The sequence below is a fragment of the Nansenia antarctica genome, assembly GCF_963989245.1.
Source record: "Nansenia antarctica genome assembly, chromosome: 3".
Classification (NCBI taxonomy): domain Eukaryota; kingdom Metazoa; phylum Chordata; class Actinopteri; order Argentiniformes; family Microstomatidae; genus Nansenia; species Nansenia antarctica.
The window spans coordinates 56,161,299-56,179,561 of record NC_137688.1 but is presented as its reverse complement, the minus strand read 5'-3'; the positions used below and the strand labels follow the sequence as shown (position 1 = coordinate 56,179,561).

Genomic DNA, 18,263 nt, shown 5'->3' with positions numbered 1-18,263 from the left:
TGAAAGGTGTCTTTCCCCCCTGTCGCCAGGTTGCGACCACAGGTCGCGCTCTCTCTTTCTCCTCCGCCTATTGTGGCTTGTTTTCACGACCGGTCCTTAAGGACTTGTCCGTACCGGATGATGCCAATATTGTCTGTTAGCCGGCGTAATCCCCACGGTCACATGTCACTTGAGGTGTCTCCGAAAAAAGCAGCCACACCAACTGTCCTTTGTGTGAATATGCGTCCTCCCTCCCTCCCTCCCTCCCTCCCTCTCCTGTGTACACTTGGCAGCGACAGGCCCGCGCTGCTGTGTTTTCATGGGCAGTATGGACTGTGAGGGGTCCGTCACCGGGGCGGTTGATGCCTTTTGCTGAGAAAAACAGGGTCATTACTTAATCATGACGCACGTAGAGGCGGGAAAACAGACAGCGGAGCTAGAGCAAGAGCAAGAAGGAAGAAGCTGAATTAATAATGGTGCTGTAGGATACTGTAGGCCTACTTCCTACATGTAGGGATGTAGCGTGCCGCTGGGCTGGCCTGAAACAGGGCTATTTCAGACTCGACGTGGGGGTAGTACGGTTTGGTAAAAAGAGATGTCACTCCCCTCCGTAGGGATTGAGTTAACAGTCCCCTCAGAGGATTCAGGAATATCTGTTTCCCATTCCTGACCCACTGCATGAGAACCTCCTCACATTCCTGTGTAACCTTGCATATGTCTGAGGATATAAAGCCCCCAGATCCCTGTAGAAAGGCCATATCGGCAAAATGTATTTGCCTTGTTTGGTTGTGGTCGTTTGACATTTTCACGACTCTTTCATTTTCTGTTGTTATTCGACCGTTATTTGTGTAATAACTGTTTGTCTGTAATGGAAATGTGATCTTTTCAAACGAAGGGTCAGGGAGGGGGGGTTAATGTATTTGGGCTGAATCTATTGACTTAATAATTTCGACTTTGAAAGCGGAGGCAGTCATTTGGGCATGAAAGAGTCTCTCATCTTTGTCTTTGCTGATAGTGGTGAGTCTTGTTGTGCGTTTGAGCCTATCAGAGCCTATTCTCAGCGCTGTTCCTATAGCAACAGACCCTGTTTGTTGAGCAGATTGTATCCTGTGAGATTTCAGATTCACACACTGCGACTCAGGGGACTAGCAGACGGAAGGCAACATGATGAAATAAATAAGTGTATATATCCTACTGGACTAGAATCACGCACAGACACAATCGATTTACACTACTGAATATTTATTGTTACCTTTCATACTCTTCCCATATACACTCCATTCATCTGAGACTATCGGTTGATTTGAATGTAGTGTGTATGGGTAAATTATTCTATGAAGCATGACATTTCATTTCATGTCTTAAGAAGCACTCTAAAGGATTTCCACTATAGAGACAGTTTGTTTGGACTTACAGTAATGCAAATGGTAATACATTAGGTTTGGTGTCAATGGATGGCTCCTCTCTGATATAGCTCCCTGCTTGAAATGAAACAAACAAATAATATACATAGATGGGAACCCATAACCTCAACCCCCCCCGTGGGTAGGTAACACAGAGCAAACGTACAGATGGAAGCTAGGGTGGTGGGAACCAAACTGGTTGAATATTTGACATGTTTTGCATACCGTGAGGCCATCCCTGAGGGCCGAGTGCGGTCCTCCTTTAAGTGCCCGTCTGAACCTTCATGAACTTCAATTGTGTGGATGGGCCCAATGTTCCCATGAGGCTCAGGTGTGGGTTACCCCCGCCAACCCAGGGGAGACATTGATATCAATAATGATATCAGTAATATCATCGATGATGCAATCTTTCAGTATTTATTTTGACTCCCTCCGAGCAGGGTTGTAGCACTCGCTTTACCAGTTTATCTTGTCGGTCTTCTCTAAGGGGCTTTTTTTTACATGAACTAGCCGAAAAAAAAGATCTCCCTGAAGGGACAGCACCAGTAAAACAGTAAAAACAAAAACAGTCGAGGGTGGGTGGGAAGAAATGTCAAAAATGCCCTTCTGAGGAGTCTGTGAGAGCTTAAGCAGTAATACACTCTGAAGCAAGACAATTGACTGTTTGTCTTTCTCCTTCAGAAACCTGCCAATATTCTGGTCATGGGCGAGGGCCCTGAACGGGGAAGAGTGAAAATCGGTAAGACTAAAGGCTAAATCTGCACAATCAGGTTAATGCACATGATGAATGATTGACAGAGCAGCACTACTTGTTTCACTACTTATGGGTAAAACCTCTTCACCGGCTGAGGAATGTGGTGAATATGCATGTGTACTTAAGTAATTGTAGGGTGTAGGGTGTTTTCGGTAGATTTGTGTCAACATTTCAAACACTTGACACATAGGTAGGTTAATCCACTTGCCTTGCCAAGTGTACGGTGGCCGACAAGGGCAAACGCGCTGCAAATACCGGAAACGCGCTGCATATAGAGAAACGCGCTGCATATAGAGAAACGCGCTGCAAATAGAGAAACGCGCTGCATATAGCTCACAACACAACGGAAGTGTAGAAAAACGCTGCAAATAGAGAAACGCGCTGCATATAGCTCACAACACAACGGAAGTGTAGAAAAAAGCTGCAATTCAGTTCACAACACAACGGAACTGTTCTCACAACGGAAGTGTTCTGGGGGGGAACGATAAGTGGAACGGACCGGAGACGTGTTTTTGAAGTTCCGAAAAGCAGTTCTGAAGAGGTTGTGGAGTGAAGAGGCGACATAAAAGGTACATATTATATTTCTTATTTATGTCTGCAGATAACATGTGCTGTATTTCAAACCGAAGGGTTCATTCTATGCCCTACACCAGGGGTCGGCAATTAGGTTTGGCCCCGGGCCAAATTTTTTTTTAGCCACTAGATGGCGGGCCAGAACATAATCAAAGGCTAATTTAAGTAATTGATTGTTAAAAAATGTGACACGTTCTAATGCTTTGACTTTTCTTTCGAAAAATGTACACATCGCTAGTCAACTAACACAGCTTGTTTTGTGAGCCTGCTAACAATGTAAAGTAGTGTTCTAGTTAACTAGGTAGCAGTCCAATCCATTACGTTGCAGTATTAGGCTTGACTAGCAAGTTTGTGTTGTGATTCTCAACAACGTTGAAACGTAGTTTCACCCTTTTCCATAGTTTTGAATAATAAATATGTGGACTGACGATGTATCGCAGCCTAACTTATTCTAATAATTATTTAACATCGTTTTATTCGGAATTATTCCCCCCTCCTCCCAGACAAGGTCACATTATTTATTATTGGATTGGTTGTTTGCGTGCCGGGTGAAGTTAGCTAAACAGTTAACCTGCTAGCAAGAGAAACATCATGTCACTCTCCAAAGGTCTAAAGAGGAAAGTTGACGGTGGAAACAGGGCATTTAAAGAGGAATGGACAGCGAACTATACGTTCATCCTACCTGGTTTCATCAATGCAGAGCCGTTGTGAGACTCACATCTTCCGTGCTCACGATGTTCCCTTTCTATACAAGTCGTCCTTTTCGTCAATGAATGTGATAAAGACGCACGAGAGGAATCGATTGATGCATAAAAATAAAAATAAACTGCCTGCGGATTAAAGTGACGTCAATATCACCAGATATCAAGCAAATAGTGACCGATGGGAGATGCCACTTTTCACATTAAGTGAGTACCAAGCCTGTCGTTATTGTATTTAATAACCTAATTGTATTTTGTATATTTTGAATGAATGGCTCATTGTACTTATTATCCCTAATAGCGCGTTTGCTCTGTCGTTTCAGGAGCATAGGCCTACCACCACTTTGCGCCGATTTTGTTGTCAATGTTTTTCAGAAAATTAAACAGAATTTGCTTTGTTACTGTTCATATGTGTGTTGCAGTCACATACGTAAACATTACGTTTGAATGATTTAATGAGCTGATGTTATTTTTTTCAAACCACACACCGCATGTTGGCTATTTCAGCACCACGCCTTGTCCACCTACTTATGATTCACTATGAGGGGTTCAGCGTCAGTGCGCTTCGGTGCACCCCGCTGCCTGATTGTCTGTCCCTGTGTCATTCACTCTCAACATGGATACAAGTACAATACGCATTATTCAGGTGGAGGTAGATTCTCTATTCGGACATTATAGGCGCGGTGTTGGACTGTCGGTCCGATATTGTAAAAAAAAATAAAAAATAAAAAAGTGGATTCTCAAAATATTCTGCTGGGCCAAATATTATTGGTGCCGGGCCAGCAATGGCCCACGGGCCGCCTATTGCCGACCCCTGCCCTACACCCTATGAAGGGTTCGTAGAAGCTTGCGCAGTGGAGGGATTCTTCAGCCTGGCTGGGGTTCCATACTATAATTGTGTGTGTGGCCCCACGGTGGTGTAGCGGTCTAAGCACTGGCCACTAGTGCATGCTGCCCACCGGGGACTGGGTTCGAATCCCAGCTCGCCAGATCCGGATATGGCTGGGGCACACACGGGGAGCGGCATATTGGGCGGCCGCTCCCGAGGGGGGGTATAGGAGTATTTCCGGACACGGATCCGTCGCGCAACAGCGCCCCCGGGGTGCCGGAAAAAACGGTGCTGGGCTCGAGGAGCCAGTCAGCTAGTCTGCCTGGCGGCCTCCTCTGGGACTGCCGGCCACGGGGGTCGTGCGGCGGATCCTTCGCAATAGGCAGGGGATAATTGGATGCTAGGTTGGGTTCAATTGGCTACCAAATTGGGTGAAAAAGGAATAAAAATCTGAAAAACAAATTTAAAAAACAAATAATTGTGTGTGTGTTTGTGTGTGTGTGTGTTCTGGTACTGTATTTTCCCCATCTCTACCGTAATAGGAATATGGATGAGGGAACACACACACACACACACACACACACACACACACACACACCCTGTGATGTTTTATTGATGAGTTTTAAAGGAAGGGATATGGGGATGAAGAAGGAATAGGTTTATTTTCCTCAAAACCTAGAATCTCATCTCTAGATTTATATTCTGGAGCAGCAGGAGTTTTTCTGCCGTCTATGATGTTTACACCACGACTTACACAAATTGCACAAAATGGAAACAGCTTAAGATCTTCACACACCGATGACTTTGCTGGGGCTGCCAGTCATATGTATGGCTCCTCAACAGCAAACCAACGAATCGAAAGCTGGTGGTCATACTTCCGCAAACAGAGGTGTCCTCAACTTTTAAAATATTTCTTACACCCCTAGTAGGGAACACAGTATATCTTAAAATACCCATGGAATTTCATTCGTTCTGATTACTTGGTGGTACATCTAGTTGTTGGAGCATTGATTTCCATTCCACTGAACTGATCAGAAACACCTTAAAACACAGAGGGACCCCTTCTATTTAGTAAATACCTTTTGTGGCACTGCAGGTTTTCTGTTGTTTGATGATCATTATGCTAATTCTAAATCCATTACATGGAAATGCATCACCTACAACAAACTACATCTCTAATTTGAGTGTTTTTTCAGATCTCAATTCTGGATGGACCTCATGAATGACCTGAGGGAGAGAGATTTGTTCAGTGGCAGTCATGAGCACACATGCCTAGTGCGGTTTGTGTTCATGGGTGTGCTACAGCGGGACCTTGATGAATGCAGGGAAAAGTGGAACACACACACCATCAGACCTGTTCACCAGTCTCGTTGTCCATCTGGGAAACCAGATGTCATGTACAACCTGCCTCACAGGTTTGGTTCTATCAATTACAATTATTTTTTCATTCTTGTACTTCTACATTCACAATTCACATGTACTTCTAATTGTCTAAAATGCAATCAACTGTAGTTGCCTGTTGAGTAGCTTTCAATTGAAATACTTTTCTCTAAAAAATGATTATTTGATACAATGATACATTTATAACAAAATGTTTTAATGAAAACAGTACAGTTAGTGTGCCAGTTAACTGTTACCCACAGGTTTGGCAGAACTGGCTGTGGGTTCAAAGTCCCACCACACGAACTAGGCCAGTTTGTTTCGGAGTCTACCTACAGTCCATGTGGAGATCAGCATCTCCAGGGACACTTTGAGAACCTGCAGAGAAGGCTTGGTCTGATGCAGGCCTTGACCTGGCAGTCTGGTGTACAGAACTATATCAGACTGAAGAACATGGCTGATATGTCATGATATGTGAGTACACATTTCAAAGAACAAAGTTAACCCTTTAACTACTGAAATCTAGTTAAGCCAGTTTAGTTTACTGTAGTCCAAACCCTGGGGAATTTTGTATCCCAAAGTCCATGTTGTTCTGAAACTCATTGTAATTCATGGCCATCGGTATCTCTATTGTGTTGGCGCAGGTTCTGCTCATTGGGAAGCGTGATGTCCGCAGAAAAAGCAGTTTTGGGTGGTGACTGGATCCCAGAGGGAGGCAGTGCGTCGAGTCCTGTGGCGAACATGAGGATGTCCTGGAGGAAGATTCCTGTTTGTTTCTCTGAAAAAAGTAGATTTAGTTTAGTTGTAAAATATAATATTTCAATGGAACTGCCAGCAATAGAAGATGATATCAAGATGACATAATTAAAAGATCTGGGGACTGTTCAGGTCTTCTGCAGGGTAGGGAGTGTGTTTATGATGAGATAATTAAAATAAACCTTCTGTGTCAAGAAGATAGTCTCTCCAGAATCCGAGTACACAGGTTTCTTCCTGTCGCCTTGTGCACCCTGCTTCACTGAGCTGAAAAATAAAAATACCTACGGCTTAAATTCAGATGTCAATCCTCGTCTGGTTTCTTTGAAAAACATTAGGTTTAAAACATACAATACCAGCACATTTGGCATATTGGTGCACACTGCCCGTAAACATTTGACAAAGATGCAAGAAATACATTGAAAATCCACACAATTCTGAGTAAACTAGCAAATGTGTAAAGGTTGCATCTGTCAACACAGCTTACCTGTAGAAGTTATTCTGACCCCGGGCACATTTGTCTTGTTCCTGGACTGCGGTTTGTCCTCCATCCTAGTTTTACCCCAAAAATTAGCAGTTAATTTAATGACAGTGTTATTGGCTTAGTAACTAAAACAGCACACATTACATGTAGTTTGGCTTGGTGAATTAATGAAATTATTTACAGGCATTTCATAATTTCAGGTTCACACATTCAACACTAGAGGATATGGATTTTCTTACTTGATGAGATGCTGTCTGTAAGCGTCTGGCAGGTCTGGCAAAAAACAACAATTTAAACTGCTGTACTGTATTGTGCTGCTTGTGCAAGAAAAGTTCATGTTGACTGTGCTGTGTTTTACCCTTGCAAAATGTTCTCCATTCTTGGAGTGCTCACTTCATTTGGAGTGCTCACTTCATTTGGACCGTCCCACACCTGCATACAACACACAAATGACAGATTAGATCAAATGAAAATATTATCAAAATATTGTCAATTCACTTTATTTAAGGAGAAATGCCATGATGCAAACTGACCACGGTGTCTGAAAGTGGACTGTCTCCAGATGCCAAATTAACCATTTGAACCACACCGTCATCATCTTCACTTGAAGACTGTCCACTGTAACCTTTGAAAAAGAATAATTGGCATAATTGATGTGGGTATAAAGATGAATTTCACTCATTGCCTCAGTTTTACAGAGTGGAGCTTAAAACAAGGTGGAAACTTGCACTTACAACTGTTTGTGAATTGTTCACCAGGGCAAATGTACAGTGTTATTCTTTGGTAGGCCTTTCCAATGGCCTCCTTGTATTTCTCCACTGTGAAAGCGGTGTCTGTTCCTGGAATGTTTCGAACTTCCTGACCATCGGGGTACAGCAAGACATAGGAAACATCTTTCATGTCCTGGTTAAAATCTTTCAGCTTCTTTAAAGCAGCATCCAACAGTTGGTCAGATGACCATTGTGGTTGAACATCAAGGGGAAGTGACTTCCCTCTCACAGGTTTAAGGAAGTCACCTGTCCTCCTCATAATGCCAACAAATATCTTGACAGAACCAGCCTACGTTATGTCTGAATACGATCCAACGGCTAATTCCCAATAAAGAATCCCTCCACTGCACAAGCTTCTACGAACCCTTCATAGGGTGTAGGGCATAGAATGAGCCCTTCGGTTTGAAATACAGCACATGTTATCTGCAGACATAAATAAGAAATATAATATGTACCTTTTATGTCGCCTCTTCACTCCACAACCTCTTCAGAACTGCTTTTCGGAACTTCAAAAACACGTCTCCGGTCCGTTCCACTTATCGTTCCCCCCCAGAACACTTCCGTTGTGAGAACAGTTCCGTTGTGTTGTGAACTGAATTGCAGCGTTTTTCTACACTTCCGTTGTGTTGTGAGCTATATGCAGCGCGTTTCTCTATTTGCAGCGTTTTTCTACACTTCCGTTGTGTTGTGAGCTATATGCAGCGCGTTTCTCTATTTGCAGCGCGTTTCTCTATATGCAGCGCGTTTCCGGTATTTGCAGCGCGTTTGCCCTTGTCGGCCACCGTACAAGTGGGTCGGCTGAGAAATGCTGAGTGAGGTAACCGTTTCAATGCAGGATCAACAAGGGTGTATTGAGCAGACGGAGTCAACAATGGATCCAGTAGTTAACCTTCACCCAGGTTCTTGAGGGTCTATTTTCATGGGAGCAAAATCTGGTCTCAGACCAGACACAAGTATTGCATAACCCAGCATGGTACTCTTCTGGGATGATGTCAGAAGTCTGCAATGCCAGACCCTATTTTTACCCCTTGAAAAGCGACCGTTAGTGCTTAGTGATTGTTTTAGTGTAACTGAATCCTGTGATGCCTGGTATGGGAGGGGCTGGGTGAGACCTAGAAGCATGCCACTTCACTTTAGAGCCTTCCTATAAGACTACAGGCCCCGTGAGATCTCGGGCCGTGTGCAGAGCAGACCTAGCCATTATACAACTACAGACTGCATGGAGTTAAACCCCTCCCCCAAACATGTTTCTGGATGGAACCGAAATCATTCCATTAAAAAAAAAAAAAGAGTGGCTTTGACAAGCTCTATAGATCAGTCATTTTGTATGGTCTGTTTTTCAGAGCTCCAGTAAGGATTCTGCCTGAAACCAAACCGGCCTCTTTCTCATGAAACTCTTGCATGCCTTAGCTACCACAGCGTGTGTGAGACACTATGTGAGAGTACCCTGAGGCTTAGGCTGAGTCCTGTGTTGCATTGGTGTCAATTTTGGTACTAGGTTCTTCTTTTTTCCACCCCTCTATAATACTCTTCTCTGTAGCCGACATGGGCTTCGCCAGACTCTTCAACTCTCCGCTCAAACCTCTGGCGGACCTTGACCCCGTGGTGGTGACGTTCTGGTACAGGGCCCCCGAGCTGCTGTTGGGCGCCCGACATTACACCAAAGCTATCGGTGAGTCATCATATGCCCCCCTGGAACAGGGGAGGGGAAACTGGGCCAACCCGAGTTCTTGTGTAACCTGAAAGACGTTCCTACTGAACAAGCCTGTTTATATACTCTGCAACCATGTTGTATGGAAGCCAAAGCACATATTATGAGATCACATATGAGTTGAGATATTAATACATTACAAAACCTCTATTATAGAATGATATTCTATTATACAAAACCAACGAGCAAGTGTTTAGAGTTACCTGTAGTTGCATCTCAGTGTAAGTTGACATGCACTTGCATTATGTTGTCTTTGGCAGTAAGGGCCTGCAGGCTTTATCTGCATAAGAGGCGTGTCTTCATGTATATAATTAGACTCTATTCCAAGAATACTGGCCAGTTACTCAATAGAGCTCTCCAGGGCGGAATCAACAGGCTGAAGTCAACATTCTCCTCAACGGGACTGTCATCACGTCGCTGCATATAGTTTCCCCTAACATTCCCTTGGCATTCACATCCATCAGAAGGCAAAAATTCCTGTTTAGTCGAGTGTGAGGTATATTCAGTGCAAGTTGCTAGCAGTCTAGACGGTAAACTAGAGTTCTGTCTTGTATTATGTAGTGTAGTATAAAGACCTCCTCGCGCACACACACACACACACACACACACACACACACACACACACACACGCTCACACACACACACACACACACACACACACACACACACACACACACACACGCTCACACACACACACACACACACACACACACACACACACACACGCTCACACACACACACACACACACACACACACACACGCTCACACACACACACACACACACACACACACACAGCCCTTGAGGCGTCATTCCTCATGATATGTCCCTGCTAAGAACAACCCCAGACCACTCAGGCTAATCGCTGCCTGCCTGTTGCAGACATTTGGGCGATTGGCTGCATCTTTGCGGAGCTGCTGACGTCAGAGCCCATCTTTCACTGTCGCCAGGAGGACATTAAGACCAGTAACCCCTTCCACCACGACCAGCTGGACAGAATATTCAGCGTCATGGGCTTCCCAGCAGGTCTTCAAGCACAAACACACACACACACACACACACCCTAAGGCTTCACCCTCATAGCTTTGCATTTAAGCTTAGTTTTATTTGTCTTGAAAACCAAATGACGTACATACTATATTTCATGAAACCAGTGACATACATGTGTTAAGCATATGTTAATATGTTAATCAACCTTATCCTTCTGATAATACATGTTGTCGCACAAAAGATTTCAGTGCATCGAAGGCCACATGTGGTAAAAATATGAAACTTAATATATCTAAACATTTGTTTTATGCACGGTCAGGAGTTGATGTCTGTGTTTTGAATTCCTCAGATAAGGACTGGGAAGACATCAGGAAGATGCCAGAATACCCTACCCTTCAGAAAGACTTCAGGAGAACCACGTGAGTGATTGATTGATTGATTGAAAACCTTTATTGTCCCCAATGGGGAAATTTTGTTGTCAAACAGCTCAGTTAGGGCAGAAAACATTCAGTACAGAAAACAGAAAAACATTCAATAAAAAACATAAAACAGTGCAGGCTCAATAAGTAAAAAGTTCCAAAAGTTCCATCTCCAGGTCTCCCCCACCCTGCAGGGCCTGGTTGTAGAGTCGTAGTGCAGCTGGAATAAAGGACTGTCCAAATCTTTTTGTACTTTGGAGTACAAAAAGTGGAGGCATGACGCTGTGACGATCCCTTTGGCTTTCTCCTCTGTCTACTGTAAAACCCCTTAACCTTTTGACACCACTTACATCACTTCTTAACTATATCCTCTCTCTCTCTCTCTCTCTCTCTCTCTCTCTCTCTCTCTCAGCCTGGCAGCCTCTGAGATTAGTCTGTTTTTCATGTGCTGTGCTTCACCTCTTCACAGGTATGCAAATAGCAGCCTAATCAAATACATGGAGAAGCATAAAGTCAAGCCTGACAGCAAAGTTTTCCTGTTGGTAAGTAACCACTGTTTGATTCTTGAACGGTGGAAAAACACTGCCAGTTTTTGGATTACGAGACTATCTAGATAACCATAGTTATAGATAACGGTAGTGTGTTTTACATTGTAAATTATGGGATAGCGAGGTTCAATCTAGGTGAAGGTGTGCAAACAGTGGCTGGACTGATAGGGTGTCATTCACTTCAGTAACGTTCATGTGTCACCCCAGCTCCAGAAACTCCTTACAATGGACCCCACCAAAAGGATCACATCTGAACAGGCACTATCGGACCCCTATTTCCTGGAGGATCCCTTACCGACTTCTGAGTGAGACCTATTCAACTACGTCTTTATGCTACTCAATCAAAGCCTCCTTCCATCCACCTATTTATACACTCACACTGAACAACCACGTGAACTACAGTCACAATGGACAACATTGATTCCATGAAATAAAAACAGGCCAATTCCAATTTATGCCTTGAACTGTGGTGAATTGGCATTTCATAGTCTGGTTGATGTCATTTCTAGTTTCCTGTTGTTTATCTGGAATGGCCTGAATGTGGTTTTTGTGGTTTCTTGAAAAAGAGAGATCAGGATCTTTGCCCTCTCCCACCCCAGCCAGTCTGTCAACATTACAATGTACTCTCTCTCTTTATTCTCACCCATAGTGTGTTTGCCGGATGCCAGATACCCTATCCCAAACGAGAGTTTCTGAATGAAGATGAGCCAGAGGAGAAAACAGAGAAGGTACAATTCTGAAGCTCATGGAAGAGTTAAAGGGGACGCTTTCTGAGCTGTAGAGGTCATGGGGGGGAATGCTTTGGGTTGTTGCAGCTGAGCTGCATAAAGATTGACCTAAAGATTGACCTTCTCTGAGTGAGTGGTGTCACACAGTTATGTAAAAATCCATGTGATGTCGATGGTGTGTCTGGCAGCGAAGACAATGCCCAAAAAAACCACAAGCTGCCCAATCAGGACAGAAAGGCTGGTTGAGGTAGAAACCCAGAGGACAGGCTGTGGAACAACAAGTAACGGTATCAAACACATTCCATATTCCATTCCATCCTTTACAATGAGCCTTTTGGTTTCTTCTGGTTTCTTCTGGTTTCTCATTCCGCCAGCCACCGTCTGCAGTAGAGGTCAAACAGCCTCTGGAGGTAAAGGTCACAGAGGTCACCTCGGCCCCTGTTAGCCTACAAGCTAGCGGAGGAGGCCCTGCCCAAAGTGCTGCTGACAATAGAAGGCTTGGAGCACAAGTACCAAGAATCATGTTATGAGTCCAACCGACCCACACAGAGACAGAGAGAGAGAGAGAGAGAGAGAGAGAGAGAGAGAGAGAGAGAGAGAGAGAGAGAGAGAGAGAGAGAGAGAGAGAGTAGGTGTGCGTTGATATCAAAGCCAGATCAGTGTACTGTGTAAGGTGTTGTTACAGCAAGGGATATCTGTCCTCACCGGGTTCTACGAATTCTGGAAGCCCGGGCATCACATTAGCAGCTGCTGTCAAGTAGGCAACACCTGATACAAGGGTTGCCTCACAGTCAGTCGCACACAGTTAGGCAGGCGGGCGGGCGGAGCGTGAGAGGGACACATTGTTTCAGTCGGGCCCCTCACGTGCAGCAGCCTCGTGGAGCCCATAAGAAACCCGTCTCCCAGTGTGGTTCTTCTCCCTGTGAATCATCTGAGCGCTCCATTTCCACAGGCCCCCTAACGCACACCACAATACCGTGAACAATGGCAATGATTGATCACTGTCCATTTTGGCTACTTCTCTAACCAAGCGTTGAGTAATTATGTTGCCTGGTTTCAATTTCCTTCATGAGTTCTGATGGGGTAAGACAGCTTGAACTAAGCTTAGGAGGCATTTATAGTGAAATGAAGTTATTTTTCTTCGAGAATCAGTGGTGGATATGCCATTGGTGTTAACCCCTAACTACTATATACTGTTTCTATAGGAAAATGTTTGGTATCTTGCTACAGAGCAGGGGGTTTACAACCCAGAGTATACGGACGTCTGTTTCTCTTCATCTGTCCCAACGGAACATTTCTGTGTGTTCCTCTTCCCAGAACCAGACCCAACAGCACCAGCAGACCACCGCGCAGCAGACGCAGGCTCAGACCCAGCAGCAGTCCGCAGCCCAGCAGGCTCCCTCCCAGCAGAGCTCCGCTCAGACCAACGGAACCTCGGGGTCAACGGGGGGCAACGCAGGGGGGGGCCTGCAGCACGGCCAGGACCAGGGGCCTCCCAACAAGAAACCTCGCTTCGGGCCTTCAGGGGCGTCTTCAGGCACCGGGGTCTTGCAGTCAGAGTACCAGGTTAGAGGGACATCCCTCCCGGGTTTGACCTCACCTAGGGTTTGACCTCACCTAGGGTTGCAAAACAGTCCCCTAAGTTTGGGAAACTTTCCGATAATTTCTAATGCTTCCATATGGAATCGGAAAGTTTCTGAAACTTACGGGAATTTGTGCAACCCTAACCTCATCGTTTGATGGAACACTTTTGAAGACAGAGGGGGTTAGTGTGACCTGCCCAGGGTTGCCCCAGTGTGGAAAGCTCTCTAAGTGCTGTAGTTTCATTTGTCAGTCATTAGAATTGATACAACTGTGTATATAGTACACAATATAACAGTACACAATACATCGCTTGCACACGATACTGAATGTCTTCATTCAGTAGTTAGGCGGAACTACAGGAGTTGATGGACCTAGAACAGCAATAGGCTCCACCATTGATGATTGCTATGACTCGAGCAAGTGCATGGCGATGAACTTTGCCCCAAAGTGCTCAAGTTCCGAAATGCTTGCTGGAGAGGTGAATGTCAGGGACGTGCTACACGTGGTGTGTGTGTGCACACAGTAGACATAACCCCCCCAACCCCCCCCCCCCCCCCCCCCCCCCAAACTCAGACAAGAGTGAAGCATTGTGTGAGTGAACAGGAATGCAAGCCATGCTATATCAGCCTGATAATGTCGTGTCTTCAGTTCACACTTACTCAACTGATAAACATTGCAAAAACAGCAAAACATTGTGCTGCCCCCTGTTGTTCCCTGTCTTGGCGCCTCAGCTTTGGCTCTGGCCCTATCACAGGCTGAGAGAGAGAGAGAGAGAGAGAGAGAGAGAGAGAGAGAGAGAGAGAGAGAGAGAGAGAGAGAGAGAGAGAGAGAGAGAGAGAGAGAGAGAGAGAGAGAACAAGGAGGACAGGGGAAAAAGAGTGTTGCTTGTGACGAAGAAGATGAGGTAAAGGTGACATCTGTGACCTTGCCTGGACCTCAGCTGTGGCCTGTTTGGAGGTGTCGTCCTGCCAACCAGGCTATATTTAGCAGGGGGCTGAGAATGCATGTGGACAGCTGCTAGGCTCTTCAAAGTCAAGCCTCAGCAGATGTATAAATACCCCCCTTCTGGACGGCCAGACTGGGACAGAGAGCTAGGCTGTGGCGTCACACAATCAGCGGCCTACTTTCCCCCTTATTGATCACTCTCCCCGGGGCTATCCCAGAGTGCACCACTCTCTCCCCCGCTGTCTGTGTGTGTATGTGTGTGTGTGTGCGTGCGTGCATGCGTGTGTGTAGATGGCATCCCAGACAGGCAGTGTGTGCAGTAGGACAGGTTGTAGCTTTAAGTGGATGATTGAGAGAAGTTCGATTGAAGTCCTTATGCGTCAGTAGCTTTACTCATGCTCTGCTTCCTCATATCCCGACAGGGATCTCTCTTCCCCCCCACCCCCACCCCCATCCCCACCTCCTGCCCCCTGGGGCCCAGTTCAGCCCTATTTCTCAGTGACTGTCTGCCTTCTCAGAAACATGACCACAGACACAGTCTGGTATTTAATATAACATAGTGAATCATGCCCAGGAACACTGGTTGTCAGTTAGCCAGTGTCATATCAGACCATTCCTCACAGCTGTAGAAGGGGTTATTTAACGAACTAATCAAAACGCCACAGTAAGGAGTGGGAGTGTGTTGGTATGCAGGTTGAAGGCTGTTCTTGTGCTTCATATTTTGAATGTTTTCCATCTCATTCATGAACAACATAGTCTCTTGAGGAATGAAGGTCACGAAGCATTTATGTTTGACTTTGAAAGCCATACCCATCACAATAAACAATGGTATTTTTTCGAGTGTTGTTGAGTGATAAAGGACCCATGGTGACTGTAACTTGTCGTCGTCCAACGTTTTCAAGTTCCTCTCCATTTTTCTGTTCTCAGCACTCCGGCTCCCGCCTCGGTTACCAAAGCAACGTCCAAGGTTCTACTCAGACGCAGAGCACCATGGGATACTCATCGTCGTCCCAGCAGAGCTCCCAGTACTCCCACCAGTCCCATCGCTACTGAGGCTTGCCGTACCCCACACAGTAGAGGGGGGGGGTCTCTACATCGCTACAAAACCAACCCTCAACCTCAGCAAACCCCAGCGTACCCCCTCAGCTCCAGCCGAGGCATCACTCCATGTCCTGATTAGAAGTCACCGAATCGTCATTCTAAACCCACCACCCCCCCCCACCCCACCCCCTTTCCCACTGAGCCTGGCCTCTCTTCCACCTAATGCCCTCCAGTTTACCCGAGGGCACCGCAATATGAAGGCAAACTCAACATAGGAACCAAACCAAACCCTGCCTCCTCTAGAGGTAGCTATAGATTTTATACCAATTGACAAAATTGGTTGATAATAGATTATAAGAAGGTGAAGTGTCAGGTGTGACTTCGACACACACCTACTACACAAAGACTCCATGAACCATGGCACTTACAGAAAACTAATTCTTTGAGAGAAATAATTGCAGCTCTGTTTATATACGTATACTGTATAGCACCTTTTTTCAATTTGTTTAACAAGAGACTTGTTTTTGCTTGTTTTGTCTGTAGAGTTTTCAAGTTTACTTTTGATCGTTGATGTTTTTTGTAAATATTGTTCAATATTGAATAGATGGGACGAAACAGGAAAAGAACCCTTTATAGTCATCACTATACAATGACCGTGGATATATCTGTTATATCCCAATTACAATCAAAGTGGAAGGAACACAAATGAGCCAACCCCTTTCCTGATAAGAAAAAGATCCCCTTTGGAATCACATTTGTACAGATGAAAGTCAGTTCTTAAGCTGATGTCATTGCAGGGAAAAATACTACATTTATCTTAATCTTGTCCTAACGTTCTGTTTTGTAATATTAGACCTACGTTGGTCTGGATTTATAATCTGAAAGTCTGCATGGGAAGAATATTTTCGAGTCCTTTCTACAGTCTTCAGCAAGATCAGTAAGTTATATTTCTCTCCAGCAACTATTCGGTTGTTAAGTCGTGACGTGTTTCCGGGTCCAACGTTGGCTGAGGCGCTCTCTTCGAAATGCCTCAGTAATAATAATAATTCATTATATTTATATAGCGCTTTTCCGAGGCTCAAAGACCCTGACAATATGGGGGAAACGGGAAAGTGCTGTGTCCCTTGTTGTATGAATGGATCCGAGTCAAAAAAACGATTGAACTGTCATTCTACCGCTGTAGTACTCTGGTGCGGGGAATTTCTGGTTTGGACCCGGAAATTGCTAAACGTCACGTTTGACATCAGACTTAACAACCGAATAGGTAAACCCTGTCATCTGGTCGCACACAGCAACCTACTCATCTATCTGTCACTCCCTTCTGTTCAGCACTCATATTTGTGACATCCATATTCTCATGTGTGGCCAAAGGTTTTAGGATGTGTGTATGCCTTGGGTAGCCAGATTATACCATGTCACCTAGAGGTTGAAGGTCACTGAATGTGTGTGTCATCCTCCAGGGCAGCTAACAGTGTACGCATAATGTCCCTGAGACTGTTGCTGCCTGATGTTTTTTATTTAATTTTTCATGTACGGTTGTTTTTTGCTTTTATTGTCTCATTTCTGCCCTTTTATGTTTTCAAAGTGTGTTTTCTTCTTACTGAGTTAACAAACTGCACTGCTGAAAGGATCTGCAAAGAGTTAGAAGAACAAAGATGGGTTTAGTTAACCATACAGTACATACCCCCATCCTTCCACTCCTCCGCCTTGGCTACGCACTATTAACCTAGGTAGAGAAGTGGTTTCTTATAGTATTTATCCTGTGTAAAATATGAGATGGACATACACAGGATAAAGAGAACCACTTCAGCTTGTTTTGTGACCGGTGAAGGAATTTGGAAAAACATAGTGACACCTAGTGGCCATAGAGAGAACTGGAACATCCACGAATTATGCAGAGACGGTGGAAAATGTTTCCCTTTCTCCTTCCTGAGTGGTACTCGGATCACCCTGTGGTGTAGTTCACAGGTTGTTGAATTCTAGGTTGCTGAATTATGTGTTAAGTGTGTTGCGTTGAATGCCAACACACCAGATGAGTAAAAGGCACTGCTCCCCGATGAAGATGATCTCCTAATGGTTATCTAGACGGTTCTGCATGACAACTAGCTCTCTGGTGTTGATATGTCACTGTATCTATTTTGGACTCGCTTTTCTAGTTTCTCTGTGGTCTGGCCCACAGATCCAGTGGATTAAAACAGCCTTCACAGAACACCCAGTGTTTTCACAGAAACAAAACCAGCAGCTATTCAAAGGTTTTTCTCTTTTTGTGTATTTGAAGTATACTTTTAAAAAAGATTTGAGGATACATTAGATACTGTTTTAATGAATTTTATATATATATATATATATATATATATATATATATATATATATATATAAAGAAATACTAAAACGAGGTGTCACGGTATTATTCTGTCGAAGCTCTAACAGGTTACAGCGGGGCAATAACTGTCAAACAGTTCCTATGCAAAATCAAAGAGAAAGCTTTCACTTAAATTCTTCAATTTTACGAGAGCATGCGTTTACTATGTCCATTTCAGAGGTTTCTTATGGTCTTGAAATGATTGGATTATCCATTCCTTTTGTCATTCTAATGTTGAATGCAGTTATTGAAGAAGGCATTCACTTGACTTGTTTCTTACATCATTGTTAATTGCACTCTAAATGAAATG

General features: G+C 44.5%; 1 protein-coding gene and 1 long non-coding RNA gene across 3 annotated transcripts in view; both read left to right on the top strand.

Annotated features, from left to right (window-relative positions):
* The window catches only part of cdk19 (cyclin dependent kinase 19), a gene marked incomplete at its 3' end in the record, with an annotated part of 33,196 nt that extends 17,593 nt beyond the window's left edge, over positions 1–15,603 (top strand). Inside the window, exons 5-13 of one of the 2 annotated variants that reach the window (XM_080525506.1) lie at positions 2,064–2,121; positions 9,167–9,298; positions 10,219–10,362; positions 10,676–10,745; positions 11,215–11,287; positions 11,501–11,598; positions 11,943–12,021; positions 13,345–13,587; positions 15,478–15,603. In XM_080525506.1, the coding sequence (XP_080381632.1) occupies positions 2,064–2,121; positions 9,167–9,298; positions 10,219–10,362; positions 10,676–10,745; positions 11,215–11,287; positions 11,501–11,598; positions 11,943–12,021; positions 13,345–13,587; positions 15,478–15,603 (1,023 nt within the window). The remainder of the gene's footprint in view (positions 1–2,063; positions 2,122–9,166; positions 9,299–10,218; positions 10,363–10,675; positions 10,746–11,214; positions 11,288–11,500; positions 11,599–11,942; positions 12,022–13,344; positions 13,588–15,477) is intronic. The other variant, XM_080525507.1, reaches the window with a different exon arrangement.
* On the top strand, positions 5,228–6,636 carry LOC308153561. The gene is made up of 3 exons (XR_013937372.1): positions 5,228–5,654; positions 5,883–6,093; positions 6,264–6,636. It is a non-coding gene; the product is annotated as an uncharacterized lncRNA (long non-coding RNA).
* Positions 15,604–18,263: the final 2,660 nt, after the last annotated feature.